Raw genomic sequence first — 19692 nt, forward strand, 5'->3', positions numbered from 1 at the left:
CACACACACAGTGACATGAACAGGTCTACACCATTTTGGATCACTGAAAACAATGGACAATGCTGTCCATAAAGTAATAAAAAATAATAAACAAAGGACAAATAGCTTAAAGTGAGGATCACTATAAAATTTAGCTTAAAATATTTGGCATACTTGCTAAAACAGAATCAATGTATGTTTGCTGCATGATTGTCAAGGTTAAATTTTGTAAAAAATTGCATATATGGTAAAAAACTTAAAATTACCATATTTTTTATGCAAAGGTAGCCTATGTTTTAGCAGATTCTTGTAATTTTTGCATCAATAACAAAACTAATAGAATGATCCTTAGATAATGAATATTGTATGACTTTTTGTTTTATACCATGTCAACCAAAGACTTGAGGGTCATAGATAAAAAATAAAATACACACCACAATTTTGTTTAATACTTATATTTATTTTAATCAGTTCTACAGAATAACACATTTACTCATTAACCAGAACATATTCAAGATTTGTCACACATACTAATGAAGGTAATGTAGGAATTTGCATGAAGAGAGGTGGGTCCATTTTAAAGAAGCTCCATGGTGTGTTATAGGTAAGTGTTGATTAATTTAAACTGCTTGAGCCAGGCCAACCATGTTATTTGCTCTGTCAAAAATAGAGTAATAGACTCTGATGAAGACGTCACCCAGGATCCAAAGTTCTCCAGAGGATGTTGGAATATCCATGGACTGGAAACCGCTGGTGCACTCTTGGCCACCATCACTCTGCAATTTAAAAGAGGAAAGTATAAATTCTTTAAAAAATGTGGGAAAATAGTACTTTTAGCATTTGACTTAGGAGAGTGTAACCACACTTCCAGTTAACGACTGTGAAAATCAGCTTAAAATAATAATGAACTTATTCCATGTATTTGTTTTTGCAATTTTGCTGCATTTAATGAATATATTGTGACATTATTCTATCTGAACATTTTGATTCCATTTATTAAACAATTTATAAATGGGGATCATTAGATTTATTATTTCTTGGGATTCATTACTATATAATAAAATGTGAACTGAAAAGGCTATCATACCTGGATAATGTATGCAGAAGCAGGCAGAGGATACTGGACTCCATTGATTCCAATGATAACCTCAGGCAGGTTGGGAATATTCTGGCAGTTGACGTTGTACTGCAAATGAAAGAAGAGGTTTTTTAGGATGGAGAGCGGAGAACATATGACTGAAGATGTGATCCCTTCCACAGTAAATGAACAGTTTGAATAGGACGGATGTAATATTTCTGTGAGAGTTGTCCAGTTTCCTCTGTTCCAAGACAACTAAAACATTACATGTATCAACTGGTCCAATACAATGTTTGTACTGCTTGCTGTAAATACCCTTGTAACTTCAGTTTTTGAAGAAAATTGCGATTCTCCCATTTCCCTCACATCCTAAAGACATTCACGTTAACTGAAAATGATCATACATGTATTTTGTTAATGTTATGTTTTTCATATTATTTTCCTGTGGTTTTAATAATTATTATTATTTACCATGATGTCATTTTGTTTTCTTTAACGATATTCACCATTTTGCTTATGGTATCACACAGCTGTGGCCATATCATATCCATAAAACTTGAAATGGCAGTTGTTATGTGTTTATTTAGCACAAATCGGTACTTTTCTATTATTGTGACACAATTCAGTGGGGCCGCTACCCGCTACCCCCACTGTCTTCCACTGCGAGTCACACGTGCCCTGCAGGCCATGTTGACAGTTAATTCCTTGCCACTAATCTTTTCACGTTATCTCTTTGATAGTGCAGTGTACCTCAGAACAATGAAAAACTGGGAACTACCAACCAGCAAGGAGACATCCATGTCCTTTCTTCAGGACACAGATATTATTCCTATAGAAAGGCAGTGTCCCAAAACCACCCGATGAACCGGCTCGCACACACAAACCGTTGAAAGACTGTGGGGGTCAGAAAAGTGGAGAAACAAGAGACACAGAGGGAGTGCTCGCCACCATTTGGAGTCTTACCTCACAGAATTCATGTGGTGAAACATTCACTCCAAATGGAGATATGTTTATAGACATGTTAAAATGTATAAAGGAGTTCTGGCCACCAGAAAGTCAAATGGAGTGAGTTTTCCATCTTTAGTTTTTTTTTATTGAAATAAAAGTCTATTCCCCTCACTATTTCATTGATTTTCTTTTTTCCCGCTTCAAATACTGAGTTTGGAAGTAAGGAAGGCGCCATGTGACTGCAAAGTCTATCACACCAGGTGAGGAGGGAGGCCCCATGGATTTGTGTCATGAGAAAAAAGTACTGCAAAATTTACCTGACAAGATTTATTAAAGTAAGCTAAATAATCGTAAATACAAAGTTTATAACAATTTGATAATTCTTACAATAAGGACAGTAAGATTTAATGTCATTATATAAATACTTTTCACTTGCTTAGATCTCATTTTTTGCAGTGTCGTCATACCAGTTACTTGCATTTGACCATCACTGTGGTTGTGTGTGACGTCAGAGGGCTGCAGCTAATAAAGATACTTGAATCCATGAAATTGTTATACAAACTATTCATCAAGGTGATGAAAAAAAGAAAGAAAGTTCTAGATAGGAGAAATCTCAATGTCAGTATAGGATGTTTTGGATTTCGGAATCACTAAATGGTTGTGACAGGCCATATTGCCCTGCCACTTTCAACTCTAAACCGTTTTCTGACTATATGTCTTTCCAGCATCCATCCCATAAACAATATAATTTAATAGTCAAAAACTGTGGGCACATTGCACGGTGTCCACAACAAATGATGTTGTTGAATTGTTCAGGTAAGTGAATGTAGTATATGCCCTGTGATGGATGTCTGTTCTTCCCAGGGTTGTGCAGAAAGCTATACAAGACTATCTGGATTAGCTGGATTTTTTGGTTTTCTTATTTTATCCCAGTCAATCAGACCATAGCATTTGTTTATTAAAATGTACTTTTATTTTCTCATCCTTTAGAAATAATTGTTCTTTAGCATGTCACTTTTTTGTTGCAATCCTCTTTATGTATCTGTTATTATTGTAAAGCTCCTTGATATTCTTTCATGTATGAAAATGTGTTATATAAATAAAGAGTGTTGCTTTGTCTCAGTCCTGAGAATTCTGTGTTGAAGAAAACAAGTATGGTGAATGAATCAATGAATGACAAAATAAAGTTATGCTTTATCTGCAGTTAAAGTTAGAGTAAGATTAAATATGAATCTATCATAAACGTGTTGTTATTGAATATTCAGAATTATTCTAGGGGCATCATATCGGGACAAAACGTCAACAGAGTCTTTTTTCTTTCGTCTGGGTCATTCTTTATCACTGCATTTTCTAATTTAACAAACCTAAAACTCAACTCACCGAGATGCCAATTGCATTTTGAATGTTAGAGATTGGAGTCGGGGGTCCAGACAGGAGTGACGTTCCAGTGTCAACAATGGCTTGGCATCCCTGAGAGCAGGCAACTGTTTGTCCATTCACCTGAATGCTAAAACACAAAACAAGATACAGAATTTCAATGTCAATGCTTAGTTCTTTGTACATGGCAGAAATCTTAACTTTGTTTTTTGAAAAGAATAAACCTAACTTAAAAACATCACAATTAATAGTATTTTCACTCTGCTTTTTATGTGTTGCAGGGTTATTGGGGACAGCTACCTTTTTAAATGAGTAAGGAGTCATTGTGTTAGAGTTGAGAAAAATGCTTTTCTGTACACTTGTAAGAAAATATTTGTGAAATTGTGGGGATTGCCTCAATTCGTCCATCATTTACTCATAACAATACTACCTGATCTTCAGATAAGAAGATAATAATAGGCCAACACAATATGCCTAAACTGATAATACTGACTTGATAATACTGACCTGACTGCTGTAATCTGTAGCAAATAAAAATGCATGGTTAAGAATAAATCTTAATGAAGTGATACCTTGGATAACACAGCACAAATTCTTCTGATACACAAAGAAAGGAGTAAACAGAGAAAGCCATTATTGGGACCTTACTGGAGAAAGACATTTCCAGCATGTGGTCAAAGAAACAAAATGTCACAGGGGCAGTAGTAAAATCAGCCACCCAGACAGAGTCTCGATAGAGTCCACTGCCAAAAGAATCTTCATGACGCCATATTTAGATCCACTAGCCAATAAATGTCACCAGTGCAGAAAGTAAATGATGCACGAAAAGAAACTGAGGGTTGTTTATTTGTGTGTAGAAATTCAACTGTGGAACAGGAAGCAGGAATATGACAGAACAAAGTTCTGCCAAAGATGGTTAAAGAACCCTTTAATTAATGTTTCATTATAAATGACAATAAGCATAACTTTGGATTATACGAGGGATGTTAAAAAACTTTCTGCACTTTTTTTAACTCTATACATTAGGAATTCCAAAAACAAATTACATCACTTTTCTACATAGTCACCTTCATTTGCAATGCAATTTTCCCAGAGTCATGCCAACTTTTTAATACTCAATTACTACTCCTCTGCCTTCACCGTTTCCAATGAAAATATAAAGGTGCGGAAAATTTTTGAACATCCCTCGTATATTAAATGTTATTTTAGGCATACTTAACTATAAGCCAACATTAGCAAGCAAAATTTTCAAGAAATGACTTAATTTAATTTAAAAATATTTAAATATTAAGCAAATTATAACCCTTTAGGGAGACTTAGTTAATGGGGATTGTGAGTTGGACTGACAACAGCATCCTCAAAACGTTTTATGGCACCTCATAACTTCCCTTGATGCTTTATCCAGGACAGAGAGACTGTGTGTAAGAAATAATGGTGTGTAATGCTGAGGCACCTCAAGGAACTGTCCTGTCTCTCTTCCTGTTCACCCTCTAAATAACAGACTTCCAGCACAATACCAGCCCTTGCCACCTATAGCAATTTTCAGGTAACCCCTCCATTATCCATCCATCCATCCATATTCCCACCCGCTGAATCTGAACACAGGGTCACGGGGATCTGCTGGAGCCAATCCCAGCCAACACAGGGCACAAGGCAGGAAACAATCCCAGGCAGGGTGCCAACCCACCGCAGGACACACACAAACACATCCACACACCAAGCACACACTAGGGCCAATTTAGAATCACCAACCCCTCCATTATAGGCTGCATTAATGAAAATGAGTCAGAGAGCAGGGAGGTTGTGGAGGACTTTGTCTTATGGTTCACAGACAACAACCTGGAGGACATAGAAGTGGGGCAGAGCTACAATTAACTGGGGGTTCACATGAACAACAAAGTGGACTTGTTTGAGAATACATTGACACTGTATAAGAAGGGCCAGGAGCAGATTGAACTTGCTATGGCAACTCAGGTCTTTTGATGTGTGCAGTAACCTGCTGGAAATGTTCTACCAGTCCATAGTAGCTAATGTGGTGTTCTTGCCTGCAGTCTCATAGGGAAGCAACTTGAGCTCAAAAGAAGCACAATATCTGAACGAAGGCCTGCTCCATCACAAGGTGAACCCTGGACACACTAGCAGGTGATGTGGAAAAGATGGTGATGGCAAAATTGAAAGCCTTCATAAAAAGTCCTCTTCATCCCCTCCAGGAGCTGCTCTCTTGGTGCACTTTTAGCTACAGGTTCATTCCACCACGATGTGCTAAGAAGCGCCTCTGGGGGTCTTTGGGGTCCACTGCTGTCAGGGAATTCAGTGCTTCCTCCTGACCTACTCTTTAAGATCATTTTGAATATCTAAACAATACGTTTTTATTTATTTATTTTTTGATTGATTGATTGATTGACTATATTATTTGTCCTGTGAGAATGTATCCTTGTTTTTTATGTTTCACTGCTATATGCATCTGAGTTTCCCCATGGGATTAATAAAGTTTACCTAATCTGGTCTAAGAATACATGATGCGACTCATTTGGTCACTTCAGAGCCTAGAAATTTGAGAAGTGAGTTAGCCCAAAGGCTCAGCTGAGCTTATTATGGCTAGAGTATCTGTGAAAGGGTAGGAAGGCACAATGTGCCTATGAAATAAAATGCAATTTTTATTTATTTCGAGCTCATCTGACCTTTTTATTCCTGTTCAATTCGGAATATAGAGTTGCCCCTGATATATTAAATAAAAAGTTAATAATTATAATATCAAAATTATCAGCTGCTGTCATGAGAGAAACACAAGGTTAGTTGCAGATGTTAAGTTCTGCTGTGGGTCTCATCCTGGGATTTTGTCCTTTTTTTAATGCATTTCCTGACCTCTTCTGTTTACGGTTAAACTGCATTAATTGGTTAATTATTGTTTATTTTTTCTTTTGTTAATTTCTTCTGTTAGCTTTAATATATTCTTTTTGTGTTCTATTAATTATGTTGTTTAATTTTTTTGATGGTTGGAGGGGCAAAACCCCCATTCTGTTATTCATAAGTCTAATAGCCTTTTAATGTTTTTCATAACAGTTTACAGATTTTGACCTTTTGCTTCATATTTTAGAGCTAATTTTGGATTGTGGATTTCTTTGCCTTAGTGGATATTAATTTTTTAGTTCCTTATTTAAAGTATTTGGATTATAATTCTTGATTATTTGATTCTGTTATGACCAGTGCTTTTGTTAGGTTTTCGCAAGTTTACCTAAATGAATAATTTGTGTTTATACGGTTAATGGTCCCTAGGATTATGCATTTAACATTATGTTCTTGGTTTATTTAAGAGTTGAATTTGATTTTGCAACACTATCTTTGTTTTGTTTTGGGGGCACCATTTTAGAGCAAAGTTGTTAAGTCTTTCCTAGGCAATCATTCCCAGAACTACCTGGAATGGGCTACACGTTTTTTGTCATTAAAGCAACAGGATAAAAGGTCCTCCCTGACATTCTGTTGCTATCCGAGAATGATAGATGATCCCTGTTTAGCAAGCAAAATTAATTCTCAATTGTTGTTTTCCTGGTTAAAAAATATACTTTGTGTTATAGGTTTCTGAATTTGATTAGCAGTTTGTGTTTGACGACAGGTCAGTTTGACTTTCAGTATTGTTTCTAACTACGTTCACCTCTCAGTCCTTATCATTCAAAGCAACAAATTGTCTCTCTCCGAGTCAGTAAAGACTTTTGTTTTTAAAAGTTTTTTTCTATGATTTCCCCTTCCCTTTCGGCATTTTGTTTTTGGATGCAGTATGATGTAGAACTGCCTTGCGCATTACAGTTTTACCAATTTGTTTACAAGATTGATGTACTGTATAAAGAAAATAATTATTTTACTATTATTTTGTGATTGCAAACCCTGACACACATGCAGGATGTCGATGTGGGCTGGGGTCATTCATCTCTTTTCCTCTCAAACCTCTAACGCTCTAAAAGGAGCAAAAAAGTGATAGAATGTTGTCAAAGAATATAATGCAGTTAGGCGGGCCCCCTAGAGACTAACTGATGTTCATGAATGTTCTCCAGACATCACCACCTAAAACATTGTACCTTGCAACACTATCGAAGCTGGCAACTGATATGATTGGTGCATTGCATTCATTTCTTTGTGACTTTTCTGGGGAGTTTGTTGGGCTATTCAGGGGTTTCTAAAGCCAGGGAATTTGATTTTTACATTTATTTTGGTTTGTATCATTTGTTGAAGAAGCTGCAAAATTTTTTGTCTCTCAGCAATTTCATCTTAAAAATTGACAGACGGTGGCATTTTGGGATTTTCACATTAGCCATTGCAAAGGTAACTTCCCAGAATTCCTAAAGAAAGCATGATGCATGCCACTATACAAGACAAAACTATATATGCTCTTATTTATGTGCTGTTTAGACGTGTTTTTGGATTCTTTTAACCTTTCCTGTGCAATTCTTATAACAGCTTTTGACCAATTTTTGCTTTTTGATTTTAGTTCTTGGGTAGACCTTCTGGCTTGGTGAAAAATCAGTTTGCCTTTTTGGTAATGACCCCTACATATATTTTTTGACATCACCTCATCTGCTGACCCTAAATTAAAAATCTCTGTGCTATGACAGCACATCACCTTTCTTTTACTGTAAGTTACCTTGCACCCGGCATTTTTGTCATATTAGTAAAAGCAGTATTACAAATAATATTATAAAAATATTTTTGGAAAAAACAATATCAAAACAGAAATTAAGTACTGTTGAAATTAAATGGATTCCTAAAAAGGCTCAATTGAAACCAAGGCCATTCATAACTGTAATTTATGTATGTTAATTTATGTAATTTTCTCTGCCACGGGCAATTGTATTACTTACTAGTCAACCTGGATTTGCCAGTAGGACTCAGATGTGAGGGGCACCCAGTTGATGCTGCCACTGTAGTAATTTGGATCGACACCACCAAAGGTCACTACGCTGCCAGACTGACCATCACTAGAATAAGAAAAGAGCCATACCGATTTGGAGTGAGGACATGATTACATTCAGAAGCAGTTCTTATAATGAAGCATAGTAATGCTAAAAGAATTTAAAATTAAAAGCTTAAAAATGCACAGCTAGGTGAATTCCTTACGGAGAGAGGTAGAAAGAGAACAGGTCCTGGTTCACCAGATTCTGGCTCATCATGTTGTCAAAGACAGGTGTGGCACTTGAAGAGGAGATTGAGGGGTAAGCCAGTCCCAAAATGCCATCAAACTGAGCATAATAGAGGAAGGAGCCAGGCTCAGAGGTGCTCAAGCCGAAGATTTGGTTAGCCACATTAATGCCTGCAACCTGAAAAAGTGCAATAAAAAACATAGGATGAATGAAAAAAATCTATTATAAAGTGAAGATCTTCTGATTTTTTCATTTTATTGTTTTTTCAAAGAGTACATCAAATTAGGTTATTTAATCAAAATAATGCTTACTCACATCTACAGTGTCATAGGCCAAAAAGCCAGTCATGCTTCCAGTGCCATACTGGATAGAGACAGAAGTGCTGGTAGCCTGATAGGTTTGGGATTGACTTGGGTTGAATTTGTTGTGATTACCTGCAATACACAAAGGAAAAATGACCACTCAAACTGTGCTATACTGGTCTAGAAAACACCAGAGAAAACTAAAACTCAGTGAAAGGACTGAATCTATAGGTGACAGCCATGTATTCAACCTTGTCGCTTTTTTGTAACCTACTTACAGTATATACATTAAGGCAATAGCACACTGGGGTCTATCCCGACAGTTGTGGGTATGATGCAGTAACAAGATCTTGATATATTTGAGTCCTGCCATTTTCTTCCTCACAGTATATAATAAAAAATTTGATTGCTATTGAGGTTGTAGTTTTTTTTTAAACTATAATGTATACAATGTTGATTCTTTAATCAGCTGTGCCATGCTGAAACAAATGTCATTGAGCTGAACTGCATTCTGATGTTGAGAATGCAGTGTAATAATTCTCCATGTGACATCAAGTTTACTGGATAATAAAGGAAAAATCTGCAAATCTGTTTATCACTGTGCACCGGTCAATGCCAATTGTACACATGCTGTACAGACACAGCACTAAGTGAGAAAACCAATAAGAGTTCTCGGTTATTCTGTATATTGACATGCACGTGCTGTTTATATTGTGTCACTTGAGTCATGTTTAAGCCAGTTCTGTGCTGTTTTTTTATTTATCAGTTTTGCCATATTGTTTTGTCTGTTGGTGATGCACTGCTGTTTTCCAGTATCTAAGGCGAACACAGTATATGGTCACACTTAATACAGTGTGTGGCATCACAGGACTTATTATCTTCTAAATAGCAGACTTGGGAATGCAGTTAAAATAGTCAGGTCTTCTCATCTGTTTCTTTGGAATTACTAGATCCCACTTGTAATTAGAGTTTTAAACAATTTATGAACAATAAGATATTGTGGTGTCTAAGCATGATTGCTTTTAATGCAGGTATGTTTAGCTTACATGCATATACAAATGCATTTTAACAACTTAGCTTATTAAATGTTAATTAAAGTGAGAAGCAGAAGAGCATTTCTAAAGATAAACAGGAGTTGATAACTACATAAATATTAACTGATCAACAGTAACAATAAGGATTTTTGAGACACAGCATTGATTCTGGAGCTCCACTGAACAGTCATGTTTCGCTCACAAAGGTCACACTGAGCAAACTCCAAAAAGGATCTGGCTGTGACCTGTAATGGTATATAACAGCACCACATACACTACTGCAGAACACACCTATTGCAAAACAGGCCTACTTGATAGTCATCATTACTCTTGAGCATGATAACCCTGCGACAACCCTAACCTTAGTGAAAGGCTGTTTTATGAGAATAATGTGGTAAGTAAGTATTGGATATAGTATGATGACAAGAAAACAAAAGACTGGGCATGTTGCCGAATGGAACTGACATGTAAAGTAAAGACAGCTAAACATTATCAAGGGTGTGCAGTTTGCTTGGCTTGTCACTGGAGCAGAGATGTGGAGAGCTGCAGCTGGACTCTAAAGGGATATGCAAAGTTAATGAAGGAGCATATGGGTAATGGACAAGCTTAAGCTAACTGGAAACTAATTTTAAATGGTTTGTTGTCACGCTGGTTCTACTGCTATTACTTACTGCAGGCCTGGCTGTTGCAGTAAACAGAGGGAACCCACAGGTTAGCAGATCCAGTATCAAAGATAACTGTGAAACTCTGAGGTGGGGTTCCAATGGAGATGGTTCCAAAATAAGACATCTGCAATATCAAGACAAGACACAAAATGAGATGAAATTGGATATAAAATTTAATACATTCTGCTAGATCAACATAACTTGCGGTTCATCATTATACAAAATTAAATTTATGATTGAACTGTACCTAGTAAGCAAACAGACTTCATTTTTTAGGATTATAGGCTTTAACAGAAATCTTAGAATGAGATTCTGGCCTAAGTTGTTGAAAACAGAATACAGAGAGTGCATACTTCTTTATTTTACAACATCAAACATATTTCTTAAAAGCAGATAATTGTTATTGAATCCCCAACATATTTTAATGTAATATTGTACAGTATATACTTCAGCACAACTAGAGCTTCCTTAAATCTTGCAATCTTTCTATCAGGAAAACCCTTTGATAGAGTTGAACAGGGTTAGCTATTTGGCTCAATATGCAATGGACGTAGTAGACCTGCATGCATTAAATAATTTTATTCTAGTCCAAAAACTTGAGTTTTTGCAAATAACATGAATTATTCATTCTTTGTTTTAGAACTTGTCACAAGAGAGGGGTGTTCTTTATCCTCAATTCTATTTACCATTGCCTTTGAGCCTCCAGCCATCCTATGCCATAAAGAATCAGATTTTTGGGGAATGTATGCAGATGATATTAGTGATTCATAATTGTCAGTTCTTAATATACTAAATGTACTGGAGAAGTTCTAAAACTATTAAGGCTCAGGATTAATTAAAACAATACTGTTTCCAGTTAATGACCTTCCACAGCAGCTTATAGTAGATCACTTTTCTTTAACTGTCTCACAGAAGTTCATATACATATCAGTCATAATTTGTGAACTATTTCACTTTAGCAACCTGATTGAATGTGTTAGATAATACCTTAAGAATTGCTATGCTTTGATCCTACATTAGTTTGGAGAGCTACTAGTGTTAAAATGAACATTCTTCAACAATGTGTACATCTTTTTAGAGTATTTCGGTATTCAGTGCATACAATGTAATAACACATTCTTCGTGCTTAAAGAATAAACTACTGTGGTACTGCAAAGTTACTATACTGTCTTATCTTGACTAAATCGAAAGAATCTGACCCACCTACCGTAACACAATTGGAAGATACTGTATCTTGTATTAAATAAAATTAATAAAAAGAAAATAAAATTAAAAATGTAAACATTTTCTTGCTTTATAAGGAACATATAAGCCAAGCTTTTAGCATTTTATGTGCTGTCCTCAATTAACTCAGCTTGTTGAAAGGTAGGAAAGTTGAAATATGCTATGATCTGGATATGATGTAATATTATATGTCTTTAATTTGTTATGTGTTCATTTTAATGAAATCGGGAAGTCAGTACTTCAAGGTACATTACACTTTAGTGATACCACACAAAATCGCTCAATTGGAAGAGTTTTCAATACAATATATCAGTTGTACTGTATGTTTATAATAAATCAAGTGCATTAACTTATATAATATTTATGTACACAAATAAGTGTTAAGGAAATTTAATTAAATGAATAATTAAAATCTGTTGAATGATTTCATTTAATAATATTTTGTATATTATTAATCAGTATAATTAACTGTAATGTGTTGTAAAATAGGGTATCACAAGGAACGGTCCTGTTTCCTTTCCTATTCACTCTATACACCTCAGACTATAAATAGAGCATCAGGTCATGTCACTTGCACAAATTCTCAGATGACTCTGCACATATGGTGTGTATTGGTAAAAGGGATGAGACAGAGTAGAGGAGTTAGGTGGAGAACTGTTTTTGTTTGGGCAGAAAGAATTGTCAGCATCTTAACATCAGCAAAACCAAGGAACTGGTGTACCAAAGAGCCAGCATGTCTGGGATGTATAGAGGTGGTGCTCTGCTACAAGTACTTGGGGTTCCATATCAGTGACAGGTTGGACTGTTCTTGTAATATGTATATAAAAGGGCAGAGCAGGCACTTTTCTCTTAGGAGACTGTGTTTATTTAATGTGGGTAGTGGGTACTATACTTTATGATGACTATATGATAAAAGTCTGAAATCTCCTCTCACTGAAGCATTTTCAACACTGTGGTCCTCCATGCCTTTAATTCTCTCCTTTGCACTAAAAGCAAAGCTCTATGTTCAAATATAATCTCACAACTTGCTTCCTGAGTCATATTAAGAAAGTTATATTTAACCTTTTTTGTGCTTTTATCTCTCTGTTTTTAAAATGTGTAAGTAACATTTGTGTTGACTTCACTATAAGGCCTATCACACACAATATTGTTTCTCTTATTCTTGGTGCAAGTCTAATAGCTTCTGTATTTCCTTCAGATTTGCACTATTCAGCATGATTATTTACAGTATAATATTATTCTAGGATGACAGAGATTTATTTATTTGCTCATTCAAATCCACATATCTTAACAAACCGTACTTACATCCAAATAGTTGGTCATAGGTTCATTTGAAACCACGCCATAGCCCTGAAATTTGGACAGTGGGTTATAGGGATGTTTCCTCAGGAAGTCATCCAGAAGGCCCTTTTCCTTAAGGATTTCTCTCACTGTCTTGCCTTTCTGCAGATGGAGCCTAGAAAGAGGTTCAAATGTTTAGTAAGTGAACATTGTGTTACAGATTTCAGTTGATATCTAATTCTTACTAGCCCTCAAATAATCAAATTCAAGCCCTTCTAGAATAAAAAAACAAAAACTGTCCAAGCAAAAAATGTAAGCCATTCACACTGCTTGTATTTCCCAGCCTTTGGATTTTCTTTGATGAGTGGGAGTAATGTTGTCTCACCCTAGGTAACACTCAATGCCCACACAAAAGCTGAATTTAATTTGTTTCACAAAATTAAAACTATCCCAAAGCATATTGTTAATTAATTTGTAACAGTTCATCATCATTGTATTTTAGCTCTTGTAAAGCTGCCTGATCATGGGAAGCTACTGTCATTGTACACTTACTTGTATTACATGCATTCAGAATGTGCAAGCAATCTCTTGCCGATTAATAAAAGTCAGTCTAGTTTGAAACTCTCATTCAGTTCCCTCATTTTACATTCATAAGCTACAAAGTGCTCACTCAACATTTCCTACTTTCAACAAAGTCTGACATGTTGAATTAATCTGGTTTTTAAAAAAAACCGCGTAGTTTAAGTGACAAGAAGAGAAAGGGAACACCTATCACGACAGTAATATTAAAACTGCAGAGAATTTAAATTAGCAAAGAAACAGAAAAAAAGAATTTTTGAGCAAACATGAGAAGGAGAATGCACAAAAACCTGGAGTCCAAATACAGTTGTGTAATGGTATGACTCATTAGAAACTCTACTTTGGATTTAATTCAACTTACAATGTTTTATAACATTGCCATCAAAAAATTTGAAAGTATTTTGACTTACTTGACAAGGCACTCAGAGAGCCCAATTAAGGCGAGGAATACTAGCAGCTTCATTTTGGTTGTTTCAGCCAAAGGAACACCAACACTTTCCAATAAAGCAAATTGTGGGAGCTCTTTTATACTAGCTTTTAATTAAAAAAAAATGCACATTTACTTTAGTAGACCAATGAACTCAAGAGGAACATAAAGTATTCTGATAATGCTTGTTTTATCTGGCATAGTCTTCAATGTCATGACAAGGTTTTTGATTAGACTACTCATTATCACACTTTGGTATCAGAATATGTTGTACAAATGTGTCTTTGGAAAATGCTTTATAAATGTAAATGTCTGCTATCTCCATGGTAAGAACTTCCATGGCAAGACTGGTACGGTTCTGGTGACCTCCCTTGAGGTAACAACAGTGAAAATCAAAATGAATCTATTCCTTTATCACAGAAAGCACAGTGAATTGATTTCTTCATCCTCTTAACTGTGTACAAAATTAAAGAAATGCATTAAAAACTAAAATTAGGAAATAGTTCATGGCTATTGAAGTTAAGATATTAGGTGTTCAACTCATCATTCGTTCTTTCTGACAAGGGTATGGCTGCTATTAACCCAAAAGAACTTTTGTCAACAAAATACAAGCTGGTGCAGATGCACTGGACTTAAAGATATCAAGTATGAATCTAGTGATCTGATAAACCTTTACTTGTTGATGCTGATTGATGACCAGTATATGGCAAAAACCACAAATCCATTGATCCATCTTCCTGAAGTCAACAATGTAAGTTAAAGATGGCAGCATAATATGGTGGGATGTGTCTTTGTGTGAGAAGATCAATAGTTGAATGCTATGGGATACTTGAATAGTACTGCCAGTCAGGTGTGTTTCTTTTTTCTAGAAGCGTATCCATCTATGAGTCAACTTTTAAAGTAACAATAACAACAATACTTATTTCCATACCCATGGTTTTTTACATAAGTGTAGCTCAAAGGTGATTACGAGTAGTAAAAGAAAAATTAAGGGTGTAACAGGTAAAACTGAAGGATCCTGTGATTGAGGATCCCTGCTGTACAGGAATAAGTGAGTCAGAAAATGACTGACTGACTGATTTAGATCTGAATGTTTTCAGGATTGTGTAGTGATTTCAAAATTATAATTAATTATGATTTATTGGAAATCTCATGAAACATGGAGTCTATATAAAATATTTTTATCAGACTTTCAGCTAGTCAAAGAAATAGTTTTAACTTATGCATGTGTGTCTAAGAGTCACCCTTCAGTTTTCTCCCAGGTATGTAATTCCACCCCAGACCAAGAGGGGGTGCATCTGCTAACTTTCTTGTCTTCCTTTTCCTCCACAGTACAAAAAAACCACCCAGTGAGAACAATTGACTCTGCCCCTTCCAGACCCTTCACGACTTCAGTGACCAGAGAGAAGGAGCTTATCTGTAACGTAGAAGGAAATGGACAACCCTCATGACGACCACACATACAATACAATATAATTTATTTTTTGTATACTGTAGCCCAAAATCACACAAGAAGTGCCGCAATGGGCTTTAACAGGCCCTGCCTTTTGACAGCCTCCCAGTCTTGACTCTCTAAGAAGACAAGAAAAAACTCCCCAAAAAAACCCTTGTACGGAAAAAATTGAAGAAACCTTGGGAAAGGCAATTCAAAGAGAGACCCCTTTCCAGGTAGGTTGGGTGTGCAGTGGGTTTCAAAAAGAAGGGGGTCAATACAATAACACACATGATAATCTAATTTCTCCCAATTCAGATATTTTTGCAGATATTTTTGTTTTCCACCCATCTTTCTTAGGAGATATGTTTCTTTCTAGATTTGTTCTTTATTTATCATTTATATCTGTCTCAATTAGGAGGTTTAGTGCCATGTCTCTGAGAAAATCTCTCACTTATGTGATCCACACCATTGTCAGTCCATTGACAGCTGGAATGTCAGATTGACTTTACAAATTATGGAACATTCTCAGATCCAATTAATCCAGTTCAGGGTTGTGGGAGATGCTGGATCTTATCCTAGAAGCAATGGGAAGAAGGCAGGACGAGCCCTTGGCCAGACTGCCAGTCCATCCTCATCATATGGGTATATAGTCATTGACAACTTTTAAAAAACATTTGTTACATCCAATAGGAGAAAAGAGTCACAGAATAGGAGGATTTCAATATGTCACAAAAATTTTGTTTGAATTGGTGGTTTTTCACAATTTAAATGAAGCCTTTATATGAAGAAGGGTAATTGTTATCAGTTTCTACCTAGTGTTAAAATAATTTCACATGTCCTAATGACATAATAGACACATCCAATGAGGGGAGAGACCACAATGTCAGATAATTACAGACCAGTCTAGAGCTCCTTGTGCAAGCCTCCTCTACCGAAACGTGCAGAAGAATAACTTTCAGGCTGTTTTAACCACAGATTTCTGTGGAGCTTTGGTAGAGGCGGAAAGTGCGTGTGTTTTTGTATGGTTGGTTAGAAATAATTTCATACTGATCATCTGCTGTTTTAGACTGAGAAGCATTTTCATTTTTTTGATAGAATTGCATACATATACGCTTTATTTATAAATTATTTTCAATTGTTTATTTCAAAATATAAATACCAAACAAAAAGTTTCAGTTACACAGTTATTTAGTGTGTCAACTTACATTTTCAGTTATATCTATACTAATAAAAGGCAAAGCCCTCACTCACTCACTCACTGACTCACTCACTCACTCACTCACTCACTCACTCATCACTAATTCTCCAACTTCCCGTGTAGGTAGAAGGCTGAAATTTGGCAGGCTCATTTCTTACAGCTTACTTACAAAAGTTGGGCAGGTTTCATTTCGAAATTCTATGCATAATGATCATAACTGGAACCTATTTTTCTCCATATACTGTAATGGACTTTAGCTCGATGGCCGTGGGGGCAGAGCTGCGTGTCACATCATCACGCCTCCCACATAATCATGTGAACTGACTGTCAACGCAGTGCGTAGAAAACAAGGAAGAGCTCCCAAAGAGCGGCGAAGAAAAACGCATACAAGCTTATTCATAAGTGCAGCTACTGCGGAAACAAAGCACGGTGTAAACCGTAAGTTTAAATTAAGTTTATGGACACGCTCCCACTGCAGTTTGTCATGCCTTCGTCGAATACTTTATTTGCGAGATACAAGTTCAATGAGAAGACACGAGGTATAAACGAGACTTTGGATCCCTTTGTAACGGAGTTAAAATTGCTGTAGCGAGAAACTTTTAAGTGCCGGGTCTTAGCTAACATTAAATAAAGCCGTGGACATCGCAACATCACACAAGAGAGCAGCTCACATGAACTGACTGAATGCAGTATGAGTGATAACTTCCATGAATCAAACCTGTTCAAAAGACGCATTACACAATTGACAAGGTAGGAAAAGAATATGCTCCGAGCTGAGCTCCACAGCTAACACGGTCTTGCGGAAGCAACTTCGTCACGCTGCCACCAAATACTCACAGAAAAAAACACAATTTAATACACATGCTGTCTCTAGAGTTTCTCCACACTCAATGTATTCCTCGCATCCCCGTTATACCCTCTGATCTCCCATTTTAATTCAGATGCCTCCAATTTCCAGTAAGGCTCTGCTTCGCGATGACAATTAATAAATCTCAGGGACAGACCCTACAAAAGGTTGCCATTGTTATGAGGCAACAATGCTTTTCTCCTGGACAACTATACGTTGCATTCTCAAAAGTCAGCTCAGTGCACAGCTTGGTCATATTACAACCGGACTGCTGTACTGACAACGTGGTATGCAAATAGATCCTTAACAGATAGTTATTGGTATATTTTCCTTCAGTTTAAAAAGGTTTTCTTTTCTTCTTAATAAAAATTTCAAAGCAGTACTTCGTTGCTTCAAAGTGCGGGGATTTTGCTATATAGAGTATATATATATGTAGATATGTATATATATATGTATGTATGCATTAATGTGTGTATATATATATATGTAGATATGTATATATATATATGTGTGTATATATATATGTGTCTGTGTGTATATATATATATATATATATGTGTGTGTGTATGCATGTATGTATATATATATATGTTGATATGTGTAAATATGTATATATATGCAGATGTGTATATGTATATATATAGATATGTGTAACTTCTTTAACACACTACTTCTCCGCTGCGAAGCGCGGGTATTTTGCTATACATTATACAATGTGGTTACCTTTTTAAAATGACTCTTGAAATTCTTGAATTTGCTTGTCACAATGCAATTTTTGAAGGAGTTTAGGGAGAGCCTGGAGCTTTATGTGGTAGAATGGAGAGTTAAAAATCAACCTATAATTGTTAATTGATCCAAGGGTAACAATTTTAGAACATTTTTAGTTCAAAATGGTGTATTTATTTTTTATATTTTTCATGCAGTAATTACTTTAGGGAAAATTTGTGATTCTGAGTAATCCATTTACTCAAACAGCCTTTGCACTATAGGATTTTGGGTAACTCAGCCCATTTCTCATACTATTATAGCCCAAGGCAAAATCCATGTGTTACTAGAAGAGAGCACACAAATACCTACACCTAATGTACTGCACATGCAGGGCCAGTTTAGAAAGTCACCTGAAATAACTCAAACACTGAAAGATTATGCAGGCCCCATATAGGTAGTGATAAGGCTGAGATTTGATTCCAGAAATTTTAGTACGGCTAAACAATACACCACTGTGTCAGTCATCTTTGAATTAAATTTGAATGAACACCCATATATCTGTTTGGGTAAATATCATATAGTGCCTTTCATATCTATCCATCTAAATGAACATATTTTAAATAGATGCTTACAATATTAGTGCTTATTATGAAATGTCACATGGAATAATATTTCTTTTTATGTATTAATTGAAAGTATAGACTGTTACATGATTAATGTACTTGACTGGTGAACAAATAAGGGCAGCAAGTAAACTTAGGCTGCATAGTCATATTCCATCAAGTTTACATACAGACTAAAAGATAATGTGCTGCCAACATTTGAGCTCTGTTCACTTGTTTCATACAGTTTGCCAGAAATGAAAAAATAGAATTAATGAAAAGCACTGAAGCATTTATCACAAGCTTAATAACTTTTAAATGTGTTTAATGAGATGATAACAGGAATATTAGAGAGTTTAATCGAGGCTTGATTAGATTAGCTCAGAGGTCCTTGGATCGTTGTTTTGGACATGCTTTAAACTTAAACAGGTGTGCTACATTCATTTCCACCTGTTTAAATAGAATTCCGTTGTATAGAGCTTAAATTTATCACAAGCAAAGCTGAATTTTTATTAATGGCATTTTTTATATAATAAGTGTGTTATATAATCAGAATATAAATATGTTTTTAAAAGGTTATAAATGGTAAATATGTTCTTATTTTAGCAATCCCAACAGTCAAATAACACAATTTGACACCACATCTGGTAAAATGTGTTATATTTTTTGCCATATTTAATGTTGTACATGCACAGCATAAATCATTTTTCAAATACAGTATATCTGTGTGTGTGTGTTCTGAAGGAAACGCATCCAGGGCTTACTTTGATATATTGACCATGCATATTGCATAAAGTATGCCAATGTTATACTGAATTAAGAAAGTACTGTTATAAATGGAGTACAAGATATGTAAACACTGTGCCCTTCACAGCA

General features: G+C 35.6%; 1 protein-coding gene across 1 annotated transcript; it reads right to left on the reverse strand.

Annotated features, from left to right (window-relative positions):
• Positions 1–559: 559 nt before the first annotated feature.
• On the reverse strand, positions 560–14062 carry LOC120525873 (pepsin A-like). The gene is made up of 9 exons (XM_039748529.1): positions 14010–14062; positions 13045–13195; positions 10522–10639; positions 8830–8948; positions 8492–8691; positions 8236–8352; positions 3386–3512; positions 1067–1165; positions 560–755 (listed from the first exon to the last, which is right to left on the reverse strand). The coding sequence occupies exons 1-9, from the start codon at positions 14060–14062 to the stop codon at positions 600–602; spliced, it is 1140 nt and encodes a 379-aa protein (XP_039604463.1). The 3' UTR covers positions 560–599.
• Positions 14063–19692: the final 5630 nt, after the last annotated feature.

Source organism: Polypterus senegalus, chromosome 3 (genome assembly GCF_016835505.1).
Source record: "Polypterus senegalus isolate Bchr_013 chromosome 3, ASM1683550v1, whole genome shotgun sequence".
NCBI lineage: Eukaryota > Metazoa > Chordata > Cladistia > Polypteriformes > Polypteridae > Polypterus > Polypterus senegalus.